The sequence below is a fragment of the Engystomops pustulosus genome, chromosome 8 (assembly GCF_040894005.1).
Source record: "Engystomops pustulosus chromosome 8, aEngPut4.maternal, whole genome shotgun sequence".
NCBI lineage: Eukaryota > Metazoa > Chordata > Amphibia > Anura > Leptodactylidae > Engystomops > Engystomops pustulosus.
The window spans coordinates 82,799,083-82,824,871 of record NC_092418.1 but is presented as its reverse complement, the minus strand read 5'-3'; the positions used below and the strand labels follow the sequence as shown (position 1 = coordinate 82,824,871).

General features: G+C 39.8%; 1 protein-coding gene across 2 annotated transcripts in view; it reads left to right on the top strand.

Annotated features, from left to right (window-relative positions):
- COL6A2 (collagen type VI alpha 2 chain) overlaps positions 1-25,067 on the top strand; it is a 45,465-nt gene extending 20,398 nt beyond the window's left edge. Inside the window, exons 11-28 of one of the 2 annotated variants that reach the window (XM_072121542.1) lie at positions 4,555-4,608; positions 5,962-6,024; positions 8,087-8,149; positions 8,402-8,491; positions 8,662-8,724; positions 8,817-8,879; positions 8,993-9,055; positions 9,559-9,621; positions 10,426-10,476; positions 10,560-10,595; positions 11,268-11,330; positions 11,465-11,527; positions 12,345-12,380; positions 12,535-12,580; positions 13,629-13,781; positions 14,869-15,321; positions 18,563-18,601; positions 23,594-25,067. In XM_072121542.1, the coding sequence (XP_071977643.1) occupies positions 4,555-4,608; positions 5,962-6,024; positions 8,087-8,149; positions 8,402-8,491; positions 8,662-8,724; positions 8,817-8,879; positions 8,993-9,055; positions 9,559-9,621; positions 10,426-10,476; positions 10,560-10,595; positions 11,268-11,330; positions 11,465-11,527; positions 12,345-12,380; positions 12,535-12,580; positions 13,629-13,781; positions 14,869-15,321; positions 18,563-18,601; positions 23,594-24,192 (2,061 nt within the window). In that variant the 3' untranslated portion in view covers positions 24,193-25,067. Of the gene's footprint in view, positions 1-4,554; positions 4,609-5,961; positions 6,025-8,086; positions 8,150-8,401; positions 8,492-8,661; positions 8,725-8,816; positions 8,880-8,992; positions 9,056-9,558; positions 9,622-10,425; positions 10,477-10,559; positions 10,596-11,267; positions 11,331-11,464; positions 11,528-12,344; positions 12,381-12,534; positions 12,581-13,628; positions 13,782-14,868; positions 15,322-18,562; positions 18,602-20,199; positions 20,604-23,593 lie in introns of those variants that run through there. The other variant, XM_072121543.1, reaches the window with a different exon arrangement.
- Positions 25,068-25,789: the final 722 nt, after the last annotated feature.

Below are 25,789 nucleotides of genomic sequence, written 5' to 3'. Positions count from 1 at the left end.
GCTGGAGGAGTGGGGATTTCGGTGACATGGGTGGACTGCGTGGAAGACTGACTGGTGGTGGACAAATTGCTCGAAGCATTGTCAGCAATCCACGACATCACCTGTTCGCACTGTTCTGGCCTCAACAGTGCTCTACCACGAGTCCCAGTAACTTCAGACATGAACCTAGGGAGTGTAGCTCTGCGGCGTTCCCCTGCTCCCTCATCAGCAGGTGGTGTCTCACCCCGCCCAGGACCACGGCCTCTGACCCCTGCAGTAGTTGGACGCCCACGTCCCCGCCCTCGTCCTCTACCCCTAGCCCTCGGGTTAAACATTTTTAAAATGAGAGTTATAACTTTTTTTTTTTTTTTACTTCTTTTTGTTTTTTTTGGTGTTTTTTTGTTTTTTTTTGTTTTTTTTTGTGTTTTTTGTTTTTTTTTGAGTTTTTAAAACCAAACAATCCTATCCTATTGCTATGGCTATTTTCTAGCCAAGTATCAAAGGAAGCACACTACTATGCCAGATGAGATGACACTGAGTTATTGCCTAATAGAAATCCAACCCCTACTGAATTTTCCCACTTCGGCCTTTGCTATGGATATGTGCGCCACTAAGCGCAGAACACAGCGGTCGCAAGTCTCACTACAAATTGCTCAGAATTGGCAAGTACATGCACTGCAGAAACTACAGCCACCAGCAGATCAACCAGAAATCAAATATATAGAACGCTACTGTAGGCTTCAAGAAGCTGTTTGTATTCTCCTATGGCTATTTTCTAGCCAAGTATCAAAGGAAGCACACTACTATGCCAGATGAGATGACACTGAGTTATTGCCTAATAGAAATCCAACCCCTACTGAATTTTCCCACTTCGGCCTTTGCTATGGATATGTGCGCCACTAAGCGCAGAACACAGCGGTCGCAAGTCTCACTACAAATTGCTCAGAATTGGCAAGTACATGCACTGCAGAAACTACAGCCACCAGCAGATCAACCAGAAATCAAATATATAGAACGCTACTGTAGGCTTCAAGAAGCTGTTTGTATTCTCCTATGGCTATTTTCTAGCCAAGTATCAAAGGAAGCACACTACTATGCCAGATGAGATGACACTGAGTTATTGCCTAATAGAAATCCAACCCCTACTGAATTTTCCCACTTCGGCCTTTGCTATGGATATGTGCGCCACTAAGCGCAGAACACAGCGGTCGCAAGTCTCACTACAAATTGCTCAGAATTGGCAAGTACATGCACTGCAGAAACTACAGCCACCAGCAGATCAACCAGAAATCAAATATATAGAACGCTACTGTAGGCTTCAAGAAGCTGTTTGTATTCTCCTATGGCTATTTTCTAGCCAAGTATCAAAGGAAGCACACTACTATGCCAGATGAGATGACACTGAGTTATTGCCTAATAGAAATCCAACCCCTACTGAATTTTCCCACTTCGGCCTTTGCTATGGATATGTGCGCCACTAAGCGCAGAACACAGCGGTCGCAAGTCTCACTACAAATTGCTCAGAATTGGCAAGTACATGCACTGCAGAAACTACAGCCACCAGCAGATCAACCAGAAATCAAATATATAGAACGCTACTGTAGGCTTCAAGAAGCTGTTTGTATTCTCCTATGGCTATTTTCTAGCCAAGTATCAAAGGAAGCACACTACTATGCCAGATGAGATGACACTGAGTTATTGCCTAATAGAAATCCAACCCCTACTGAATTTTCCCACTTCGGCCTTTGCTATGGATATGTGCGCCACTAAGCGCAGAACACAGCGGTCGCAAGTCTCACTACAAATTGCTCAGAATTGGCAAGTACATGCACTGCAGAAACTACAGCCACCAGCAGATCAACCAGAAATCAAATATATAGAACGCTACTGTAGGCTTCAAGAAGCTGTTTGTATTCTCCTATGGCTATTTTCTAGCCAAGTATCAAAGGAAGCACACTACTATGCCAGATGAGATGACACTGAGTTATTGCCTAATAGAAATCCAACCCCTACTGAATTTTCCCACTTCGGCCTTTGCTATGGATATGTGCGCCACTAAGCGCAGAACACAGCGGTCGCAAGTCTCACTACAAATTGCTCAGAATTGGCAAGTACATGCACTGCAGAAACTACAGCCACCAGCAGATCAACCAGAAATCAAATATATAGAACGCTACTGTAGGCTTCAAGAAGCTGTTTGTATTCTCCTATGGCTATTTTCTAGCCAAGTATCAAAGGAAGCACACTACTATGCCAGATGAGATGACACTGAGTTATTGCCTAATAGAAATCCAACCCCTACTGAATTTTCCCACTTCGGCCTTTGCTATGGATATGTGCGCCACTAAGCGCAGAACACAGCGGTCGCAAGTCTCACTACAAATTGCTCAGAATTGGCAAGTACATGCACTGCAGAAACTACAGCCACCAGCAGATCAACCAGAAATCAAATATATAGAACGCTACTGTAGGCTTCAAGAAGCTGTTTGTATTCTCCTATGGCTATTTTCTAGCCAAGTATCAAAGGAAGCACACTACTATGCCAGATGAGATGACACTGAGTTATTGCCTAATAGAAATCCAACCCCTACTGAATTTTCCCACTTCGGCCTTTGCTATGGATATGTGCGCCACTAAGCGCAGAACACAGCGGTCGCAAGTCTCACTACAAATTGCTCAGAATTGGCAAGTACATGCACTGCAGAAACTACAGCCACCAGCAGATCAACCAGAAATCAAATATATAGAACGCTACTGTAGGCTTCAAGAAGCTGTTTGTATTCTCCTATGGCTATTTTCTAGCCAAGTATCAAAGGAAGCACACTACTATGCCAGATGAGATGACACTGAGTTATTGCCTAATAGAAATCCAACCCCTACTGAATTTTCCCACTTCGGTCTTTGCTATGGATATGTGTGCCACTAAGAGCTAAACACAACGGTAGCAAGTCCCCCTGCTAATTCCTCACAAAATGGTAAAAGATGCAAATTAAAATAAAAAAAGTAGAACGTTATTGTAGCCCTAAGAAGGGCTGTTGGGTTCTTTGAGAATCACTCCTGCCTAACAGTAAGCTAATAGAACACCCTAACGCTTTCCCTGACCAGCAGCAGCTCTCTCCCTAGCGGCATCCAGAGACAGAATGATCCGAGCAGCGCGGCCAGCGGCTAGTCTATCCCAGGGTCACCTGATCTGGCCAGCCAACCACTGCTATTGACGTGTAAGGGTACCACGTCATGCTGGGTGGAGTGCAGAGTCTCCTGGCTTGTGATTGGCTCTGTTTCTGGCCGCCAAAAAGCAAAACGGCGGGAGCTGCCATTTTCTCGAGCGGGCGAAGTATTCGTCCGAGTAACGAGCAGTTTCGAGTACCCTAATGCTCGACCGAGCATCAAGCTCGGACGAGCATGTTCGCTCATCTCTAGTTACGATATTTATTCCCTTCTATCATAATAAAACTCAACATTATTTTCAATAAATACTATAGTATTGGCACTATTGATGTGTAGCTTGTTTGGTCAACTTTATTTAGCAACAACCCAAACCATGTTGATGATTAACAAAAGGCAAAAAATGCAAAAGTTAATGTTGAAAGAAGGGCCTAGAGGGGACCACAGAGAATGGGCAGTCACTAGTGCAGGTTAAAACACAGTTATATCTCACGCAGGGCCAGGCAGAGTAATGTCCAGCCACATGGCCGGTCACCAGATATCCTAAAAGTTATGAGCCTCTTAGTAGTATGGGTGTTAAAAAGAACCTACCACCACGAATCTACCTATAAAGGTAGATCGGGTGGTAGGTGGATGTAATGGACGTGAGGAGAGCTCTTTTTAGAGCTAATCCTCACGTCCCCGCTAACTTTTGGGAAACTTTATTGACCGAATATGTAAATTTAGTTATGCGGCTACTGGGGCGTGGAGTAGCCGGCACGAGGCTACACAGCGCGGCTACTCCACGCCCCAGTAGCCACATTACTCCTCCTACCCTGTGTGTGCGGGGCGCAGCTCCTCGTAGCTGCGCGCCCTCGTCCGACAAGCCGGCTACTGCGCATGCGCAGTAGCTCCGGCCTCGGAGCTGGGACTGCTCAGCCGGCGTTCTGCGCATGCGCAGAACGCCATCATGACGGACGAGGGCGCGCAGCTACGAGGAGCTGCGCGCCGCACACAACAGGGTAGGAGGAGTAATGTGGCTACTGGGGCGTGGAGTAGCCGCGTTGTGTAGCCTCGTGCCGGCTACTCCACGCCCCAGTAGCCGCATAACTAAATTTAGATATTCGGTCAATAAAGTTTCCCAAAAGTTAGCGGGACGTGAGGATTAGCTCTAAAAAGAGCTCTCCTCACGTCCCTTACATCCACCTACCACCCGAACTACCTTTATAGGTAGATTCGTGGTGGTAGGTTCCCTTTAAGTATGGGTTAAAACATGATGTGAAAGCACTTGATACATCCTCCAAAGTGTTTCTTTTTCTGTCCTTGTTATGACTTAGTTTTATATATCTTGATACATTATTCTATTAATTGGATTAAGGAAAATAAGTACAAATAATAATAGGAAATTATGATCCATGTCTCCATCTTTAGGGTAAAAGAGGACGTATTGGTGCTCCTGGATGTAAGGGAGATCCCGGTGAGAAGGTAAGGCTTTCTTGTGGCTCTGCAGATTTTATTGTAAAAATAAGCTGGTATAATACTATTGTATAATGTCCGGTATGGTAAGTAGCATACATAGATACTGAAAATATGGTCTCCATATTGTGCAGCTATGAATAGGGCTCACGCTGCATTTACTTAGTGAGTACATAGTGTTATATAGTCAATTTAGTGTTCAGTTGTCTCATCCTTTGTGTCATAAAATGCCCTGAGAAATTGTGCAAAATGCAGTTAAAAGCTGTAAATTTGTTATACAAATACTTGAAAAAATAATTTATACAATACCCAAAGAGTTGTCACTACTATTGATTACCCTGTACATACATAAAAGTGATAGTAATACAGGCAGTCCCCTACTAAAGAACACCCGACTTATAGACGACCCCTAGTTACAAACGGACATCTGGATTTTGGTAACTTACTGTACTTTAGCCTTGGGCTACAATAAACAGCTGTAACAGTTATCAAATATGTTTCATAGTTTCATAGTTTATACGGTTGAAAAAAGACACTTGTCCATCAAGTTCAACCAAGGAAAGGATTTAGGGGAAACAATCCTATATAGCATGACAATCAATGTTATTTAGGTGTAAAAAGGCATCTAGACCCTTCTTGAAGCTCTATGTCTGCTAATAAGTTTTATTGTTAATCCTGGTTCTTATGACAACCCAACATTTCTAAAAATCCAATTTTACAGAGACCAAAAGAAATTTTGCTGGGGTTACAATTATAAAATATACAGTTCCGACTTGCATACAAATTCAACTTAAGAACAAACCTAAAGAACCTATCTTGTATGTAACCCGGGGGCTACAAGTAAAGTGATAGAGATGTACAGTACCATTTCTCCTGAAAATAGTCACACACAACCCGGTGGTGAGCAAAAAGCAATATACAAAGGAATAAAACATGCGGTTTTGAACTTCATGCAGGGCCTTGATAAGTCGCATCATAGGATTCCCTAATGGATTGTGTTATACAGTCCTTAAAGGGATAGAGCGGAAAGAGCTCAAATAATTGATACCCAGTTCCTAAATAAATAGAAAATATGGTATCAATAAAAAGGGTGTCAAAGCTGTCCATAACATTACTACAAACACTTCACAGATAAAAGAAATTGTGCATATAATGTTATCAATGACGACAACTGCTGTAAATAATAATATATTGATTGAGTCAGAATTATTACTTCCTTGCATAGCTTCAAGTTGTTATCCTCAAGTTTTCAATACCAACATTTGGACATTTTTATGAATCATAAATATATCACATGTTATTTATCTAATGTATCGCTGAGTACGGCACGGGTTCTTGAAATATTTTTAATTTATTTTTCAGGGTCCTGATGGCTATCCAGGAGATGCAGGAGACAGGGGAGAAGATGGAGACCGTGGAATTAAAGTATGCTGTTAACTTTTATTTTGAATTTTTATATAGCTTTTTATCCATATTACAAATTACATAAATTAAAATACCATTGTTACGGTAGGTAACAACATTAAATTACTGATGCTAGATAATGGTTATCTTCTCCCCTAAAGACAAAATATAGAGAACTCAACATTACTTCCACTACTGACAATAGCTTATCTACTTTAGTTTGCTGTACAGAGAATGACTAGAAAAGTGTGCTGCTGACTATGGCTATGAGGCTGCTGTAAAGCATATCCCTAAATGCTGTTAACAGAGCAGAGGAGAAGTGCAGGAAAGATGGCTGTCGTCATAATCACATGTAGACAAAATAGAATTAAAATACATTCTACAATGCAGTAAAACATTACAAAAAGGGGGGGGGGATACCTTTCCTTTAACCCCGTAACGCAAAAAGACATTCCTGAACGTCCTGATGCATAGGGGGGCGTATGAAGCTGGCTCAAAGGCTGAGCTCTCTTCATACTCACCCGGTGTTTGCTTCACAATGGAGCAAACACCTGTCGCTAGAGATGAGCGAGTATACTCGTCCGAGTATACTGCTCAGTCGAGTATTAGCATACTCGGACCGGCTCGTTACTCGGACGAGTATCTCGCCGGCTCGAGATCGAGCATTAAATTAAGTGAAGAACAGTATTTTTATTACATGATAAAATTTTCCAGATGTTTACTGATGTTTTGCTTGTAAGAACACATTGAAATAACACTATTCTTCACTTTACAGGTGTTCGCGCGTGTCTCCCGCTAAGTTGGGAGATGTTCGGAACATCTGGAATGTGAGGAATAGCGTTCTTTCAATGTGTTCACTTAAATGTTCGTGTTTTCACTGTTTTTAATGTTTTAATTCTATTTTTCACTTTGCAGCTGTGCGCTCGTTTCTCCGAACCTATCGGGAGACACGAGCGCACACCTGCAATGTGAAAACATTAAAAACTGTGAATACAGGACCATTTAAGTGCAGAACACATTGAAAGAACACTATTCTTCACATTCCAGATGTTCGTGCACATCTCCTAACTTAGCGGGAGACACGCGCGCACACCTGGAAAGTGAAGAATAGTATCATTTCAATGTGTTCTTACAAGGAAAACATCAGTAAAAATCTGGAATATTTTATTATGCACTGCTCTTTTAATGTTCTCTTTTACTAAAAATATGCTCGGGTCTCCCATTGACTTTAATAGGGTTCGTTATTCGAGACGAGCACTCGAGCATCGGGAAAAGCTCGTATCGAATAACGAGCACCCGAGCATTTTAGTGCTCGCTCATCTCTACCTGTCGCTAACACCCGCAATCGGTGTTACATTTTTGTAAATGCATGAAAACATAAAAAACCTCTACAAATATTGTATCTCCATGATTGTACTGACTCAAAGAATGAAGTAGACATGTCAGTTGGGGCTGTCAGTGAAATCCGTAAAATCCAAACCCACAAGAAAATGGCGCAAATGCGTTTTTTCATCATTTTCACTGCATTCAGAATTTTTTCCCGCTTCCCAGTACATGGCATGAAATATTAAATACCATCACTATGAATTGCAGGTTGCTACGCAGAACACAAGCCATCACACACCTCTTTTTAGGTGGGGAATGAAAAATGAAAATGCAAAAACAAAAAAGGGCCTCCTCCTTAAGGGGTTAAAATACATTACTGGACTGTAAGGTTCAACCCAATAAAGATATATAATTCACTTTATATTCTAAAGCATTTTACATTATTTTGTGAAATTTATCAGTTAACAATTTATTAATTGAGCTAATTAGAAATCTTCATCAGGAAATGTGACGGACCTCCACAAATATTAAAACAGAAGCCCAATTAACCCTATTATAGTCAATGGGATGTTTTGGTCTCCATTGGTGTATATTATTTTACACATTGGGGGCTTCCATTTTTTTCCATTATTTTGCTTCTCAACTGAATGGAAAAACAGAATCTCTACTACAGATGTTTATCTGGATTCAAATGTCATTTGCTTTCAAATATTCTCATAATGCAGGTTATAAATTATCTTTTTATTTATCTTATCAGGGTGACCCTGGACGACCTGGAAGTAGTGGACCACCAGGACCCTTTGGAGAAAAAGGAGAGAGGGTACTAAACATGATAACAGATTCCAATAATTTGTTAGTTATGATAGTCTTGGTCAAAATTGGTCAAAGTTAGCTAGTTAAAACATGTTGATTATTGAAATGACCTGTAAACTGAAACTCTGTTTCTTGGGTCATGATTCAATGGTGTTGACACCTTCTTCCCCCAACCTCCTAAATTAGGCTTTCTTGTTGGTCTCTCAAATGTTTTATCCTGTATGTATCTATATCCTAACCTTCTCTTTTCTTTTTCTAGGGACCACCAGGAAATGTTGGAGCTCCTGGGTCTCCAGGTGTGAAGGGTAACAAAGGAGGACCAGGAGGTCCAGGACCAAAAGGCGAGCCAGTAAGACAATCATTTTCATTTCATTCTGCCATTTTTAATTCTGGTTTTTAATTTTTGTTTGTACCATAACTATATGTTTATATTGCCACATTTTCTTTTTAAGTGGAGTTTTATAAGACTGGTCTATTGAGCACATCTTGAACACTTTTTAAGAATTTGTTTACATATAGGGTCGTAGAGGAGATCCCGGTACCAAGGGAGGTGCAGGAACTGACGGCTCCAAAGGAGATAAGGTTAATAATTGGTTGCTCAGTGTTCTTTGTATATTCTCCTTAAAGATAATAGTGATAAGATATCTAAGGATTGTTGTGTATTTTGTGTCTAGGGTGATCCTGGACCAGAGGGTCCTCGAGGTCTTGGTGGAGAAGCTGGTGTGAAAGGATCAAAGGTAAAATCTAAATTATTTTTGGTGACACCATGACTTGTAGTCATCCGTTATGTAGTCTTGTTGTGAATAATACAAGCCAAATACTTAATTTTGTTACCACTGTATTCCTATAGGGAGATCGTGGGGCTCCAGGTCCAAGAGGGGCTCAAGGAACAGTTGGCGTACCAGGTAGAAATGTAAGTTTACCTATTAGCTATATTTCTTACCCAGTTTAGTGGTAATTGAATATCTAACATTATATTATTGTATTGCAATAATATGGACGTCCCCTGCCCCGCAGAGGCTTAGATACTTCCCTGTAGGTTTCTCTCTATCATGCTAACTGTATTTTGAATAATAAATCTTAACAATGTATTGCATCTCATGTTTAAAGGTATCAGGAATATTTGAAATATTACTCTTCATAATGGGATAATATATTTAGTGTACAAGGAATATATCCATTGAAAGAGTCTAAATTTTCTATGGTGGACACAATGTTGATCTCAGAGAACTCAGGCCATGAGTGAGGCCTCAGCTGAGAAAGTGTTGTGACCCATTTTTTCTTAGGAACAGTTGGGGTCCTTGAGGCTACACACCTATTTATGCATATTGTAACAAAGATAACTTACTGCCCATTAATTTCTATTTGGTTTGAATGTCCTTTAATCCTGTTATTAATCATTTTTGTTTTATAAAGGGTTCACGAGGAGACCCAGGTGATATGGGAGAAAGAGGGAACCCAGGGCTCCCAGGACCTAAGGTAAATAGGTGTAACAGCTATAATTATTTTAGAACTTTACTAAAGATTTTCTTGTAATCAAGAAAAAGTTGAAGCTTACCTTTATACTTGGAATGTGTGAATGACTTCTGTGAGAGATATCATATTTCTCTCCAGACACCGTTTTGTTCACCCAGAAGCCATCTTGTTTTAGCGGGGGACCATGTTGTCCACTGCCAGCCATGTAATGATTCAAACATCATTTTGAATCAACTGTTTAGAAAATACTTTGTCCTTCCTACTGTTTTCCTTGTCTTTTTCTTCAGCGCCTCTGTTTCAAGGCTATGGAGCTTATTTTGACTTATGCCGAGCTTCACAAGCACATTTAGTATAAACATTCTGTTTCCATGAAGCCTATTATTTTTCCAGTAGGAACTATACATGAAGTTCATTTTGGGAAAATAGCTTAAAGGGGAGGTTCTGGTATATTCAAGCTAACCTATAGCATTTCAGTATTTCAGTATCACCGTTTCAGGCCCAAAGCAAGGCTTTTTCTCTTTCTATATACATGACTGCCGGCTTGAAATAAATGCATTGATTTGAGTACAGCTTATGTTTGTGTGTCATTCTTTGTGCTTCATTTCCCAGTGCTGGGAACAAAGATCTATAAATTTGGCAATCAATTTACAATTGTAGAAGAGCTGTTTTAGCCCTAGATAAAAAATCTTTAACACTCCTAAAAAAAAAATTTTCTCAATTTCATTTTTAATAAAATCTTGAAGAGGAGACTTTATATACTTTCCTGCATGAATTGCTTGTATAAATATTTTACTTATTTTCTTACAGGGTGACAGAGGGAGACCCGGTATTAGTTATCCTGGACCACGTGGTCCTTCAGTAAGTATGATGCCTAGTTCTTAAAGAAAATTGACAATGAAATAGTGGAAGGTAATTTTTAACTTTCCTATTTATTATTATAGGGTGATAAGGGTGACAAAGGACTTCCAGGACCACAGGTAATATGCCATTACATTTTAAGATAGAGTGGAGTTCCATTCTTTAAGGACTTTTAGTGTTAATAATTGAAGGAGGATCATTGTAAATTTATAAAATTCATAGCCACAGACTTACAGTGTCACCAACTTTGCGCTGAATGTTGCATAAATCAGTGATAGAAAAGAATACACACAATTTGCAATAGATCGTCTTAGAGCAAACACTTCTTTCTCCAAATAAATTGACTCTTATCCTCACTCCTTCCTTCTTAATCTGCTTTTACACTGAAATTTCCGCTGAATTCCAACCTGCTAGCAAGAAGGACAGAAGTTGACTGAGGCGTCAGATTACATAAAAGCTCTATGCAGAGGGGAAGGAGGAGCAGTGATTCACAGCAGCTAGTTCTACCCCACCCACTCTGAAATGTCTGTATACATGAGTAAAAGTCACATATTGACCTGAAACATTATTATTCCTCGTGTACACACAATTTACTCTTAGATTCTGTAGTCCTTTTTACCTATTGGCGAAAAAAATTGTCTAAACCCGCTAACTATCTTATGTTTGGCACAATAAAACATGAACCTTAGGTCAATGGGCGCCTTTACTGATGAATTATACACCAAAATAAAAATATTTGCATAAGGTCAAGGATGTTTTTTTAAAAATATGTTTATATTTTTTTTTTACAGGGAGGACGAGGAGATTTTGGTCTCAAGGGAGCTGCAGGACCAAAGGGAGTGAAAGGGGAGCCTGTAAGTAACCCTTCTAGTAGGACAAAGTAGTTTTTTACTATGCAAAGCAATTATCATTTTATAACAAAGAGAAATGTGGAACAATTACAAGACCATTTAAAATTAAGTTATGAAATGTTATTTATTCTTAACAGGGCGACCCAGGACCTGGTGGAGAACCAGGCCCCCGTGGACCAACTGGAGGCTCTGGTCTTCCGGTATGTTTTTCATTTTACATATTAGCTTTCTGATATTATGGGTCACATTTACTTACCCGTTTCCTCGGAGTTCCCGAAAGTGCATTGTCCGTGTATAATGCACTCTGCTGCGATTCACTAAGATCGTGCGTCCGATATCCTGCATGTGTCACTTCCCCGCACAGGTCCACCGGAGTTCACCATCTTCTTCCTGGTGTATGTAAGTGCATTGGATGCAACACAATTTGAATCTTAAATCCCACGTTCAGTCCGAATCAGTCAGGTCATTCGGCGGCCCACCCCCGATTTCTGTTGCATGAAAGCCGCTGCCGCTGCGCCAAAATCCAATCACGTGCAACACAATCCCCTGCTAAATCCCTGTCACAGTGGTGCATATCCCAAAATGTCAGGAAGTCCGAAGGAAATGCGTGCCTCTGACCCTTAGTAAATAAGCCCGTGTATCTTTACCTTTTATACATTGTTATAAGTAGGTTAGGTCATAGTTCTTCCTCCAATCTACAATGAAACCTCCCCTAAGGACAACCCTTACCCAGATTACATAATTTTTACTGCCCATATTCTTTCAGAAGACCACCCCACCAAAACATTAGGTGTCCTGCAGATGGGTGACCATGTCTACTTATTCTGTAATATCTATGTACAAAGTGTAGGCCTGATGAGTAGCCAATATAATGTAAAATTGAGGAAGTCACTTCCAAATGCGACCATATTACTAAACAAAATTTGTTTAATGAGTTTTCATTTTTTTTCATATGGACCATCAGATGCAAGCCTATTTTCTTAACCAATAATATTTTTATTTTTATGTATCTCTTAGGGTGACTTAGGACCTTCTGGTGACCCTGCTTTGACTGTGAGTAATGTGTGATATTCCACACATAATGCTTTATTATATGATATTGCAACAACTGGAAATTATTAGAAAGTTGTTACATTTTACACTTCATTAATATGGCAGGATTCATAGAATAATTTCTGAATTTGTCATTGTTTCTTTATTTCTGTAGGAATGCGATGTCATGACCTATGTACGAGAAACATGTGGATGCTGTGGTTAGTTATACTTTTATACAATTCTACTTCTCATTGTCTTTTCACAAGCAGTCCCTGGGCAACATACAAGATAGGTTCCATAGGTTTGTTCTTAAGTTGAATTTGTACGTAAGTTGAAACTGTATATTTCATAATGGTAGATCCAGACAAAAAAGTTGCCCCAGTGACAATTGTAGTTCCAAAATGTTTTGCTGTAATTGGACCTAGGATCATCACTAAAGCTTCATGACAGACACCTTACAGCTGATTATTGCAGTCTGGGACTATAGTAAAGCATCCAGACAGCTTCATTAGAGATCACAGTGGGCAGAGGGGTCCGTCTTTAACTAGGGGTCGTCTGTAAGTCGGGTGTTCTTAAGTATATGTAATTTATGCTTTCAAGCAAGAACAAATAATTAAAGGAAATTATGTCACCATGAAAATGTTTTCCAATCTACCGGACTGTTATTGTAAGCAGTGGTTTGATATATAGTTTAATGGGAAAAGATTCACTAAAATATATATTCCAATTTTTTAAATACCTGATTTTCTTCACTTGGGAGTCCAGTAGACAGCCCATAAGGACAGCAGTAAGACAGCTCCATAGTGAAACTATAAAGCAGGACTAAAGAGTAGAGACAAGAGTGAATTTCCAGTAGAAGAGCCTGAGTCTTTATGGGTTTTGGCATGCCCGCGTGTTAGATTTCAGGCTTTTTCCCATATTACTGAAAAATTTTTAATTTTAATAATTTTAGTATTATTGAGCCATACAGCACATGCAACATGTGTTTGGGTTACCAAAAATGGCCCCTTCATTCAACTTTTATTAATTTATAAAGTATTTTGTGGCTGATAAATTTGAACCTGAAATTGAAAGGGAAGTAATCGTTGATCTGGTTGGTGAGTTGGAGACTCAACTAATCCGATTTCCCTGAATAAAACCCGTCAGCTGTTTTACCTGCTAAACATGAATCATAGTCCTCTTTAATAGGCGTTAGTTTTATACTTTCATTGTTAGAATTTTGGTGTCTTATCCGTGGCATTGACTCTTCTGTTTGATCCTCTGTAGACTGTGAGAAGCGATGCGGTGCTCTGGATATTGTCTTTATCATTGACAGCTCTGAGAGTATTGGATATACTAACTTTACTCTGGAGAAAAACTTTGTCATCAATGTTGTAAGCAAACTTGGGTCTATTGCCAAAGATCCAAATGCTGATACAGGTAAGTTATGATACTGTAGTTAATTCATATTTCTTAATGCCACAAATAAATACAGAGCTAAGATTTGTTATGTCCATGCAAGGTATAACTAAAGTTTCACGGGCCTCGGGGCAAAAAAATAGCTTTGGGTCTACACATACCCACTGCTGCATTTCCCACACATGTCCACCAGTACATTTCTGCGGCTCACATGACCCACTGATGCGGCAGTAACAGCTAGTGGTCCTAAAAAATTTCCAGGGTCCTAAAAAATTTTGTACCAAAGATATGTTCACTTCCATCACCCCATAAAATCTACATGTTTTTGGAAAGAGTATATCAACAATGCAGCTTTTCTTTCAAGGCAGCTTAGATATAGTAGCTCGTCTCTATGTTTGTTATATATTTTTATAATATCAGCTATACACAGGGAGTACACAGTTACATTTGCTGATGTCTTCTCGAATGTAGATGGAAGTCGAAGTAGGATATGGTAATCCTTGTGCTGCTGTTACTCATTTAGCTTCAGATAATACGGTTAATTATCTCCTGAGGGCTGGGGCTATGTCTGGAGGATAACAGTCATAAATCTTAGTGTGCAGAGTAAAGTTGAAGGGTTTACAATACTTACATTTCTAAAACTGAGAGGAGATCAAAGTGTTGTACAGCAGCTTGTGGACCCACCTTGCTTATGAGTCCCATTACAACTGTGACCTCCATAGCCACTGACAGCCATATATAAAGCATTTTCCTGGGCTAATATCCTTAATACCCTCATTATTAGCTAAATTAACAACTGTTCTTCTTCATCTGTAGAGTCAAACAACTAAAAAGAATGGGTGCCAGGTCTCTTACCCCTACTGAACTCCTAATATTAACCTAGGTTATTAATTGCAATTGCCTGGGAAATTCTCTAAAATTTCTACTAAATTCTGCTAAATTTAATTTACTTTTTTTTAATTATGAAAAGCAAAAATAATTAGTAAGGTTAGAAAACTGCCTTCTATTATACAATCAAATAAACCTTTACATATAGCTTATTTCCTCATGCTATAATATTGAGCAAGTTATTAAGTTCTTCATAACCAATAAAGACTATATCCTGCAGGTACTCGAGTTGGCGTTGTACAGTACAGTCATGAGGGCACATTTGAGGCTATTCAGCTCAATGACCCTCGCATTGACTCTCTATCAAGCTTCAAAGAGGCTGTCCGACGCCTTGAGTGGATTGCTGGAGGAACATGGACCCCATCTGCATTGCAGTTTGCATACAACCAGCTGATCAAGGAGACCAGACGAGACAAAGCTAAAGTCTTTGCTGTGGTCATTACTGATGGGCGTCATGATCCTAGAGACCCTGATGATCGTCTTAAATCTCTGTGTAACCGCAATGTTGTAGTAAATGCTATTGGTATTGGTGATATGTTTAACAAAGAAGATGAGTCCGAAACTCTGGTTTCCATTGCCTGTGACAATCAGAAGCAAGTGCAGAAGATGAAACTTTTCTCTGAACTCGTAGCCGATGAGTTCATTGACAACATGGAGCAACTTCTGTGTCCAGGTATATGATTCACCTATACACATACACACACATATATATGTACATATTTGACTCATAAGGTGGAAGAAGCCTGCATTTATGTAGAAGTGATGAGGCTTAAAAGTTTTGATTGATGGGCCATCAATAGAAAATCATGAACTATACATTTAAAGGGATTAAGCCATAAAACACACTGATAAGTTGGTAAACACTAGCAAAAGGGGAATCAAATCACCTAAATTGCCGATATGAATGGAGTGTAAGGGGACATGCTCGACCTGCTTGCTATTAACTTCTTTGTGACATCTGACATATGCAAATGAGCCTGATGAGTTCCAGGCTCCATTAATACCTATGGAGCTTGGAGCCCTTCAGGCTCATTGTTTTTAAAGCCTTTTTTTTAACCCCTTAAGGACGCAGCCATTTTGTAGCTTAAGGCTCAGCCCGATTTTTTGGATTCTGACTTGCGTCTCTTTATACGGTTATAACTTTTGAACACTGTTACTTATCAAAGCGATTCTGAGATTGTTTTTTCCCCACATGTTGTACTTCATTTTAGTGGTAAATTTTGGCAGATAAGTTTTGCGTTTATTTACAAAAAAAAAGAAAATATGATAAATTTTTGGAAAAATTTGCCATTTTCGAAATTCAAAATCATTGCGTTTTCAGGCAGATCGATTTACCACCTAAATAAGTTGCTGAATAACATTTCCCATTTGTCTACTTTACATTTTCAGAATTTCTGAAATGTCTGGATAATTTATTTTGATGTCACGCGGCTTGCAAATAGAATATCGCTTTTCCGGATTTTCAGAATTGACTATTTTGGGGATAAATACAGTTTGGAATGAAATTTTACATATTTAGCATCAAAACCCCCTATATAACCAACCCATTTTCAAATCTGCACCCCTCAAGCTATCAGAAACAGCTTTTACGAAGATTGTTAACCCCTTGAGATCTTCATAGTAATTGAATCAAAATGGAGGTGAAATTTAGAATGGTCATATTGTTCCCTTATACGTTCATTTAGCCCTAAAATTTACACATTTCCAAAAGATAAAAAGAGAAAACCCACCATACAATTTGTTCTGCAATTTCTCCTGAGTACAAAGACCCCCCACATGTGGCTGTGACTTGTGTTATGGGGGCACAGCGAGGCGCAGAAGGGAAAGAGCACCCTGCAGCTGCCAGGATTTTAGTTTTCTGGTTGCTCCCTTTTGAAGGCTATAAAATTTTCGCTTTTTCGTTATTGGGGCCATGTGATGCCATTTTTTTTGCGGGATGAGATGCTTTTTCCAGTGTTACCATTTTGGGGTTTGTATCACCTATTGTTGAAAATTTAGGAACGTTTTTTGAGGACAGGAGTAGAAAAGCATCAATTCTGTACTGGATTTTTTACTTCTTTTTTTTTTGGTGTTCACCGTATAGACTAATAATCATATTATCTTTATTCTATGGGTTGATACGATTACGGGGATACCAGACATGAATATATTTTCTTACGTTTTACTAAATTTGTCAAACAAAACCCTAATGTGGGGAAAAATCAATCATTTATGTATTGCCGTCTTCCAAGTGGCATAACTTTGTTACTTTTTTGGCTACGGAGCTGGTTGATGGCTTGTTTTTTGCGGGACATGTTGTACTTTGCACCAGTATCATGTCGCAGTACATATGGTTTTTTGATCACATTTTATAGCATTTTTTGTGGGATTGAAAAGGTAAAAATCATAATTTTTGGAGGGTTTATAACAGTTTTTTTTTACGGCGTTTATCGTGGGGGTTCAATAATGATTTACTTTTATTCTACGGGTTGTTACGGACGCGGTGATACTATATATGTGGGGTTTGTGTTATGATTTAGACTTTTTTTTGAGTTATATGTCTCTTTATATGTTTTGGGGGTTTGGGGCATTTTTAGTGATTTATGACTTTATTTTTTTATTGAATAACTTTTTTTTTTACTTTTTCACTTTTATACCATGGGACATGAAGAAGCAATCATCTGATTGCTTCTTCATGATAATATTCTGCAATACTCATGTATTGCAGAGTATTATCAGTGTCAGCCTATACACTTGCATAGGCTGGCACTGTGCCAGTAAGATGACGTCACAGACGCCATCTTACTGGCAATTCTTGCAGGTAACTCTGGGGTCCAGATCGGACCCCAGAGTTACTATAGCAACGATCGGCGCACCCCGAAAACGGTTCGGGGGGGCCGATCGTGGGGGAAAGATCCCCCAGATACATGTTAGATGCCGCGGTCGCGCTGACCGCGGCATTTAACGGGTTAAGCACCCGCGATCGGAGACAACTCCGATCGCGGGTGTTACACTGGGGTGCCGGCTATCAGTCACAGCCGGCACCCCGTCTTTCCCGATGCCGGTTCGGCTCAGATCTTGAGCTGAACCGGCATCAGCTCAGCGTCCGATACATCGGACGCTGAGCGCTAAGTCACTGCGCTCAGCGTCCGATATATCGGACGCTGAGCGTTAAGAGGTTAAACCAGGGCATACGAAGCAAAAATAAAAGCAGCCCATGCCAGAGGGGGAACACACCAGCATTTAATTGTGCTTGGTTTACAATTCTTCATCCTGGTGGTAGATGTCTTTTAAAGTAAGTTAGATAACCAGCAGTGATGGCAAACCTTTTAGAGAGCGGGTGCCCAAATGACAACAAAAACCCACTTATTTATTTCAAAGTGCCAACATGGCGATTTAAGCAATAACTTATTGCTCGCAACTTTGTCAAAGCTTTCAATCGTATTGGCGTCCTGAAGACATTAATACAGTAGAAATAGGAGAAATTTTGATTTTTTTGTAGCGTCCCTCCAGGGTCCTACAGGATGTATGCAGGGCCTATGGCAGAAACTCCAATTATAATCCAGCCCTGTCCACATCTTCTCACTTCTCCTGCGGTCCCAGGCAGCCAAGGATGTGTTGCTTTAAAATAGTACTGAGTGCACAATGTGGCCTGGGACTGCAGGAGGAGGCCATTGGTCCTATATTATAAACTCTATGCTGAGGACCTGGGTGCCCACAGAGAGGGCTCAGAGTGCCACCTCTGGCACCTGTGCCATAGGTTCGCCACCACAGACCTAGAGTAACTGTGTTTTATTATAACGTTCTTCCGTTGGCCAGATTTTGGATAGAAATGTTAATATCCATGAATCTAAATGTCTTTATATGAAATATATTATAAGAACACATAACAATATCTGCTGATAGTTAACTCATTTATCTTGTCTGCTTTCTAGACCCTCAGGTTGTATGTCCGGATCTGCCATGCCAAGCAGGTAATACATTTTACATTGGACTTTCTACTTCTAGTAAAGTTAGATCATGTGCATATAGTATGGAAGTGTGTAATGTGTGTGTACTGCGTGTGTGTAAGCCATTGTCTTATGTCCTATGATCATACAGTAATGTCTTGCTTGGCTTTATATGTTTCTTTGCTTTGCTGAAACATGTGGTAGTCATGTTGATTCTATTATATAGCAGAACTTGCTTTGTGCCCTTCTAACATATTTCTAGTAGTTTACACTTTAACTTTGTTCATAGCTTTCACCTCACATGCTGATCAATTTACATTCATTTTATAAACTTAAACTCTGAGTAGGTCAAAACACATAAAATCTGGTAATGTACATATACAGTATTTGTACATGTATTTCCACCCTTTGTACATGTTCAGATGCATCCTTCCTTCCCTTTCCTGTGAGATCTACATATCCTGGCAAGTGTTCCATGAGATGACTAGGTCTAAAAAACATAATTTTGCAAATCTCTGCCGAGTTCTTAATTCTATGGGTCAAAGGGATGTTAAAGGGAGTCTACCAGTTACCCAAGCAGTAGAATCTAGTGGTGGTATGTAGATCAGAAATGCACTATGATTTTAAAGAAAACAGTATTACTTTTATCTGTTATGCTGTTTCAGAGAAATTCCCATTTTATTCTGTAGGTCAATGAGACAGTTGGTGCACCAAGGTCGTGTCCTGAGCACCCGAAGCACTGCCATTCCTACTTGGACCATTAACCTCTTTGTCATTTGTCTTGTGACACTGATGGTACAACAAAGAGGAAGAGGGAAGTGATTTAAGTGTGGAAAGCTGTGCTGTGGACATGACCCTGGTATATCAACCAACTGTCTCATTAGCATGCTACCAGCAGATTGTAACTCTTGGTGGAGGTTGTAGTCCCCCTTTAAATGGAGCCTTTTAAAGGTTTTATTGAAAGGTGCAATATTGTGTTGAGTCTGTATAGTGACAAAATTGAAGTTCTTAGCAAAATTCATGGAAAGGTAAAGGTTAGCAAACATTTTTTAGACATCAAGTAACTAAAAATCAACAGTCTTTTCTACATATCAAAGATGGGGTCCTCCTCTCATTAATGTGTTACATTATAGCCAGTGGCATAACTTGAATCTGCAGGGCCCCAGTGCAAAGTCTGTGCCAGAGCCCTGACTATAATGTTTTATAGTAATAGTCTTCTCATATGGGAAAGTGACACCTTATGGGCCCTTAGGCCTCCTGGGCCCAGTTGCGATTACCCCCTCTGCACCGCCTCAGGTTATGCCCCTGATTATAGCATAATAGAATGGCAGAACATATTAGTTCTTTTACACTTTTAATCACTGCATCTGTGCCTACAATTTTACAGAAACTTCCACTGCATGCTACATCTTGAGGTAGATTTCATACTCTTTCTGATATTACTGAAAAATACTAAAACTGGCCTGGGCAGAATTAGCTTAATTAACTAACCACATCATAGTGGTCAAGGATGAGAAACTAAGGAAGGGCAGAAGAGACTTCTTAACTCTATAAGCAGTTTAATGTCTATTGTCTCCGGGGAAAGGGATCCCTGACCCTGTCCTTCTGGCCCTCACTTGCAGGTGGGAGGGGACATAACCCCGAAACTATCGTTAATTACGACCTTAATGAAGAGGGTGTGGCGATCGCCTTTCCTAAAACCATCCCTCAGGTTGCTGAATTCCTTGAGTCTCAGAAGGCGAGTTCCGAGACCCCAACGCACTCCCAGCTCATTGCTATGATGGTTTATACGGCTGAGAGAGCCAAATTCTCCAACGGAGACGAGAGGCAGAACTGGACCGGGTTGTTTGTTGATGCTTTTAGAAAGGTTCATGCAGACATTGTAGGCGATGCCAATGCACTGACTGGAATTTGTTAATGCAGTGTCTTACTCCACAATCATCATAGAGGCAGCGGGGAGATTTAACAGAGGTGTCTGAGGTAAAAAATGTTCTAGTTGCCCATTGCAACCAATCAGAGCTCAGCTTTCATTTGCTGTGGAGAAATTAAAGCTGAGCTCTGATTGGTTGCTTTGGGCCACTAGAACAATTCTGCTCTCAGACACCTCTGATAAATCTCCCCCAGTGTGTACCTGTTACAGGTTTAGCAGGTGCAGAGGATGAAATTTATAAAATTCCTAAAAAAAAATGCAATATCTATAGCTATATCCCAGGCAGGATTCTGGCAAGGACAAATTCTTAAAAAATATATGACATTTTATGTAATGTAATTTATTACAATTACAAAAAATATAATAATAAGTAAATATTTAATGCAAGCGCCATTTATGTAGCAAATTTATTTATGCTCAATACCTTCATACGTAAAGGGAAACCATTCATGTTTAACATGGACAACATCTTATAGAGCAGAACCAATTTTACATAATGCTATTTCTGTAGGCAGCTTGCTATTGAGCAGGAGAAGGTGTGAAGATTGCTCATAGTCTACTATATTTACTTATCAGTATATAGAGCAGGATGAGCTGCATGATGTCTATGCTGCCTACAGATACTACACTATGTACAATTTGCTTAGCTCCCCCTGCTCTATAGCATGCTACCTGCAAATTGGACACTATGTACACTATGCTCAGCTCCTCCTGCTCCATAACATCCTGACTGCAGATTGAACAGTACTTTCCAGGTCAAACGTTCACTTTAAAGGAAACCTACCATTTGATTTGATGCATTATGAAGCAAACATACCTTGGAAATGCTGTAGCTACACTGATGCAGAATCACATCTTGGTTAATCCCTGTGCTGAGTGGTTTTGCTGAAAAAACAATTATACCATTCAGGACCTTGGGAAATTGGGGCAGACTGGCTTACACATTGCAAGAGCTTGGAATTACAAATGCCTGCTAAGTAAAGCATTACTAGTCAAGCACTAATCAACCTGAGCTAAATGACTCATACACAGCAGCTGGGGGATGGTACAGCAATTGATTATTCTGTCTAGCAGGAAGAAAACTGAAGGGGATGATGATGCAATCAGAGAGAAACTCTCCTGCTATGAGAAGCTGCAAAACAAGCATCAGAGCAGACATAGAAGTCACAAAGCTTCATTATCATAATGTTATATCTGTTTTATCAGCAAAACCACTCAGCACAGGGATTAACCAAGATATGTTTCTGCATCAGTGTAGCTACAGCATTCTCAAGGTATGTTTGCTTCATAATGCATCAAATCAAATGGTAGGTTTCCTTTAACTCATCTCACATTAAACTTTTAATGCAGGTAACCTTTACTTACCTTGCATCTATTACTCCTTTTTAGACATATAGGAGAATGAGGAATTTAGGACATTAGATTTCCTCTCTTCTTCAACCAATGGGAAAGGTTGTTATAAGACAAACTTTGTAACATAATATGAATAATGTTATATACAAAAAAAGAGTTTTTTTGCCTAAGTGTATTTTGTTAATTGCGGAGAAACAGTCTTATTAGTAATAATCCTTCCTTATTTACTTTCACTTTCACTGTTTTGATTTGCTTTTGTCATTTTATGTTTTTCTCACTTCTTTGTTGAATATGTATACATGTGTGTATGTGCTCCTGTGTGAATGGGTGTTAACCTACAGAATAAGGGCTTTCATTCAGTCATACATTTACAGTCACACATATTTATATTCTATGTTACATCTGTTCAATATTTGCCACAATTGGATTTTTCTGCATATGATCCTCAAAAATGAATATGTTTTCTATAAATCAATATGCAAAACACCCTTCATCCCACCTAATCTAATAATAACTTTGTGCTGAATTCTGTCTTGCTAACAAGACAGATAAGAGCTTAGTGAAGCATCACTTGAAGTCTATAGGGAGGGGAAAAGAGCTACAGTTGGTTGAACTTGATGGACATGAGTCTTTTTTCAACCATATAAACGATGATTCTATGATTAGTCTAAGCCACCAGCTCTGGGACAGCCAATGTATAATGATTACCCTGCCCCTGCGTGCGCTCGATATATCAGGAGGCTCCAGCTTCTTGATATCCCTGCCTGGTAGCTGCACTGTACAATTCTATGTCAGGTCCACGTCAGCCTCTCTTAGTGGCCCCATCACACCCCTCCATAATCAGGCAAGTAACTGTTTCTAGAGATTCAGAGTTTGAGTTAAGTTTGAGGATATACCACTTTCGCTTGGGAAATATTAACACCAAGTTGTCCACATGAGGACATATTCATAATGGTGATGGGTTAACTTTAACAGAGGCCCCCCTTTTATATCTGCCATTTATATTGTTGGTATATTCCAATGCAGCAAAAAGGCCTTAGGCCACTCAACACTTAGGGCCAGGTACAACCACTGCCTTTACAACACTTTTTTTACAGTAGCTACACCCTTGCCGGAGGTCATGGGTTTATGATACTCAAATGTAATGAAGATAGATGGCACTCCGTTGCTTCAACGGTGCTCAGGGTCAGGACATGCCAGTATAATCCAAAGAAATAGAAGTCCCGGCACTCGATGTCTTTAGATGCAGTTGAGTTTATTTAGTATGTCGGAACAGGCACAACACAGTAACAGGTAGAACGCGTTTCGGCTTGTAACCCAAGCCTTTGTCAACTACAATGTGTGAATACAAAGATCCAAACGTTCGATTCTTTGTATTCACACATTGTAGTTGAGAAAGGCTTGGGTTACAAGCCGAAATGCGTTCTACCTGTTACTGTGTTGTGGCTGTTCCGATGTACTAAATAAACTCAACTGCATCTAAAGACAACGAGTGCTGGGACTTCTATTTCTATGGGTTTATGATACAACCTATAGAGTTCTTGCCACACCTTTAGTAATAGCAAGGAATGATATGAGTGAAGGTTTCTATGAATATTTATTAAGGAGAAATTGTACATGCTATTCTCCAAGAAGCAGCTTGATTCATTCTATGCATGCGCACAGGTCTAATGAGTATACTTAGTGACTATACCAGATGTATACAAAGTATATATGCACCCTTCTCCCCACAGAACTTGCAGTTGCACAATGCACTCAGCGCCCAGTGGATGTTGTCTTCCTTCTGGATAGCTCTGAACGTATTGGAAAACAAAACTTCAGACAAGCAGCGACATTTGTTGAGGAAGTATCTAGACGCCTGTCTCTATCAAGGACCAATGATGACTCTAACAATGCCCGGGTGGCCCTATTACAGTATGGTGGAAAGGATGAGCAAGCTGTGGTATTCCCACTTACCCATAACCTAACAGAGATTTACCAGGGGCTATCACGTCTGACTTACTATGACTCCTCCTCCAATATTGGAAATGCCATTGTTTATGCCATCAATAATATCTTGGGAGACAACACACGAGGTGCCAGGAAGTTTGCAGAAACCTCATTTGTCCTCATCACTGATGGCGTTACTGGTCAGGAGGGTCTGGAGGAGTCTGTGACAGCCATGAAAAAGCATAATGTTGTGTCTACCTTAGTATCTGTTGGGTCAGATCTGGATATGCAGGTACTAAAGAAACTAAGTTTAGGAGAGGGAGCAGCCATCTTTAAAGAGGGAGATTATGGCAGACTCACTGAAAATGCATTCATGGACAGATTTGTGCGTTGGGTGTGTTAAACTTAAAGTCTAGCTTTATCAAGAAATGAGAAAATAAAACCCCCTTTACAAGTACATAAACTTTTGGAGATTGACAGTTTCTGTAGCAGAAAAATATCAGTATCTTATGGGCTTTGTGTACTGTGTAAATCGGTCCCATATTAGAAGATTTCTAAAAATATTCACTAACTGTGGTGCTTATAAATTAAAATTCCTAAAGGGATGCTAATAGCAATGACAAAGTATTTTCTCATGCCTCGATAAATTGTTCCTGGCCTACAGTACAAACATCAGACATAAACATGCTAAAACACATCCAAATACACCAATACATACACAGACTCCAACAAAATGGGAGATATTATACACAAACTACAACAAAATGGGGGATATCACACACACACACACACAAAAGACTACATCAAAATGGAGGAATATTTCTTCCAAAGTGAATATTGAAGCATACTACTTGTGAACACAAGACATCAGGGTTGGGGAGTGTACACGTATACAGCTACATTCATGTGCAGGTTAATGGGTATAATTCATGTTTTTTCTACAATTGGAATCTTATGTGTTGTAACTTTGTAACAACAGGGAAACATTCTTGGGTGTGTACAATGCATTGTCTCATGCTCAAGCGTGGTCAGTGTCACATCCATGCGGTGCTAACTGCAGGTCACATGACGGGGTGTCCTGAATCTTAAACCTGTGGCAGGGGACATATTAGGGCGCAGGGTTGGTTACACAGAGGTGTATTTTTTACATCTGAAAGAGGAGATCTCGCCCTCACAGTTTATTGTTGTCAAGTGATACAGAGACCCAGGAATTTGGAGATTATCTTTTGTGTGTCCTGGAATAACGTGCTGTAAGGACAATAAAATGTTCTCCTGTCATGGTGTGTCTTGTGTCTTTCTTTATTCATGGGATACTAATAAATGATTGCATCCATTTTTTTTGTAGGAAAACGTTAAGAAAAATCTATTAAGTTCATTAAACCCTTGTTTTTTATGCTTAAATGCTTTGTCCAGTAATTATAATTGGTGGCCTTCAACATCTGACATCTGTCCCCAGCATCTGCTGTTTTAACTAGCTTACACACAGCATGGAGCTAGAAACAGTTGCAATTACTTTGTGCAGTGGCCAGAAGCCAATACTGCAGCCACAACTACCATCTTTTTTATGTTGTCCCCCATTAATCAGACGGATTGCAGAGAAGCCATGTTTTTTTCTAGACATCTCCTATTAGTCCAGTTGGGGATCCCCTTCAGCAATTGCCTTTCAGGTATGTGTGCAGTGGCTTAACTACAGTGGTTGCAACCATTGCAGCTGCTATGGGGCCCGCAGTGTCAGGGGGCCCAACATCCAACCTGACACATTAAAGAATGGAGGATATTCACTATTATCTACATATCATGCTGCACATCTTACAAAATAATATGTATATAACCAGGGGTGTAACTAGGAGAGGCAGGGCCCCAGAGCAGATTTGTGCATGGGGCCCCCTCCCCCTTAAAAAATGTAGACACATTTGTAAGCATGTTTATACTATCACACTCATTTATAAGAACATGTATATCTATATACAAACACACAAAGTTCTACACTCATACATCCA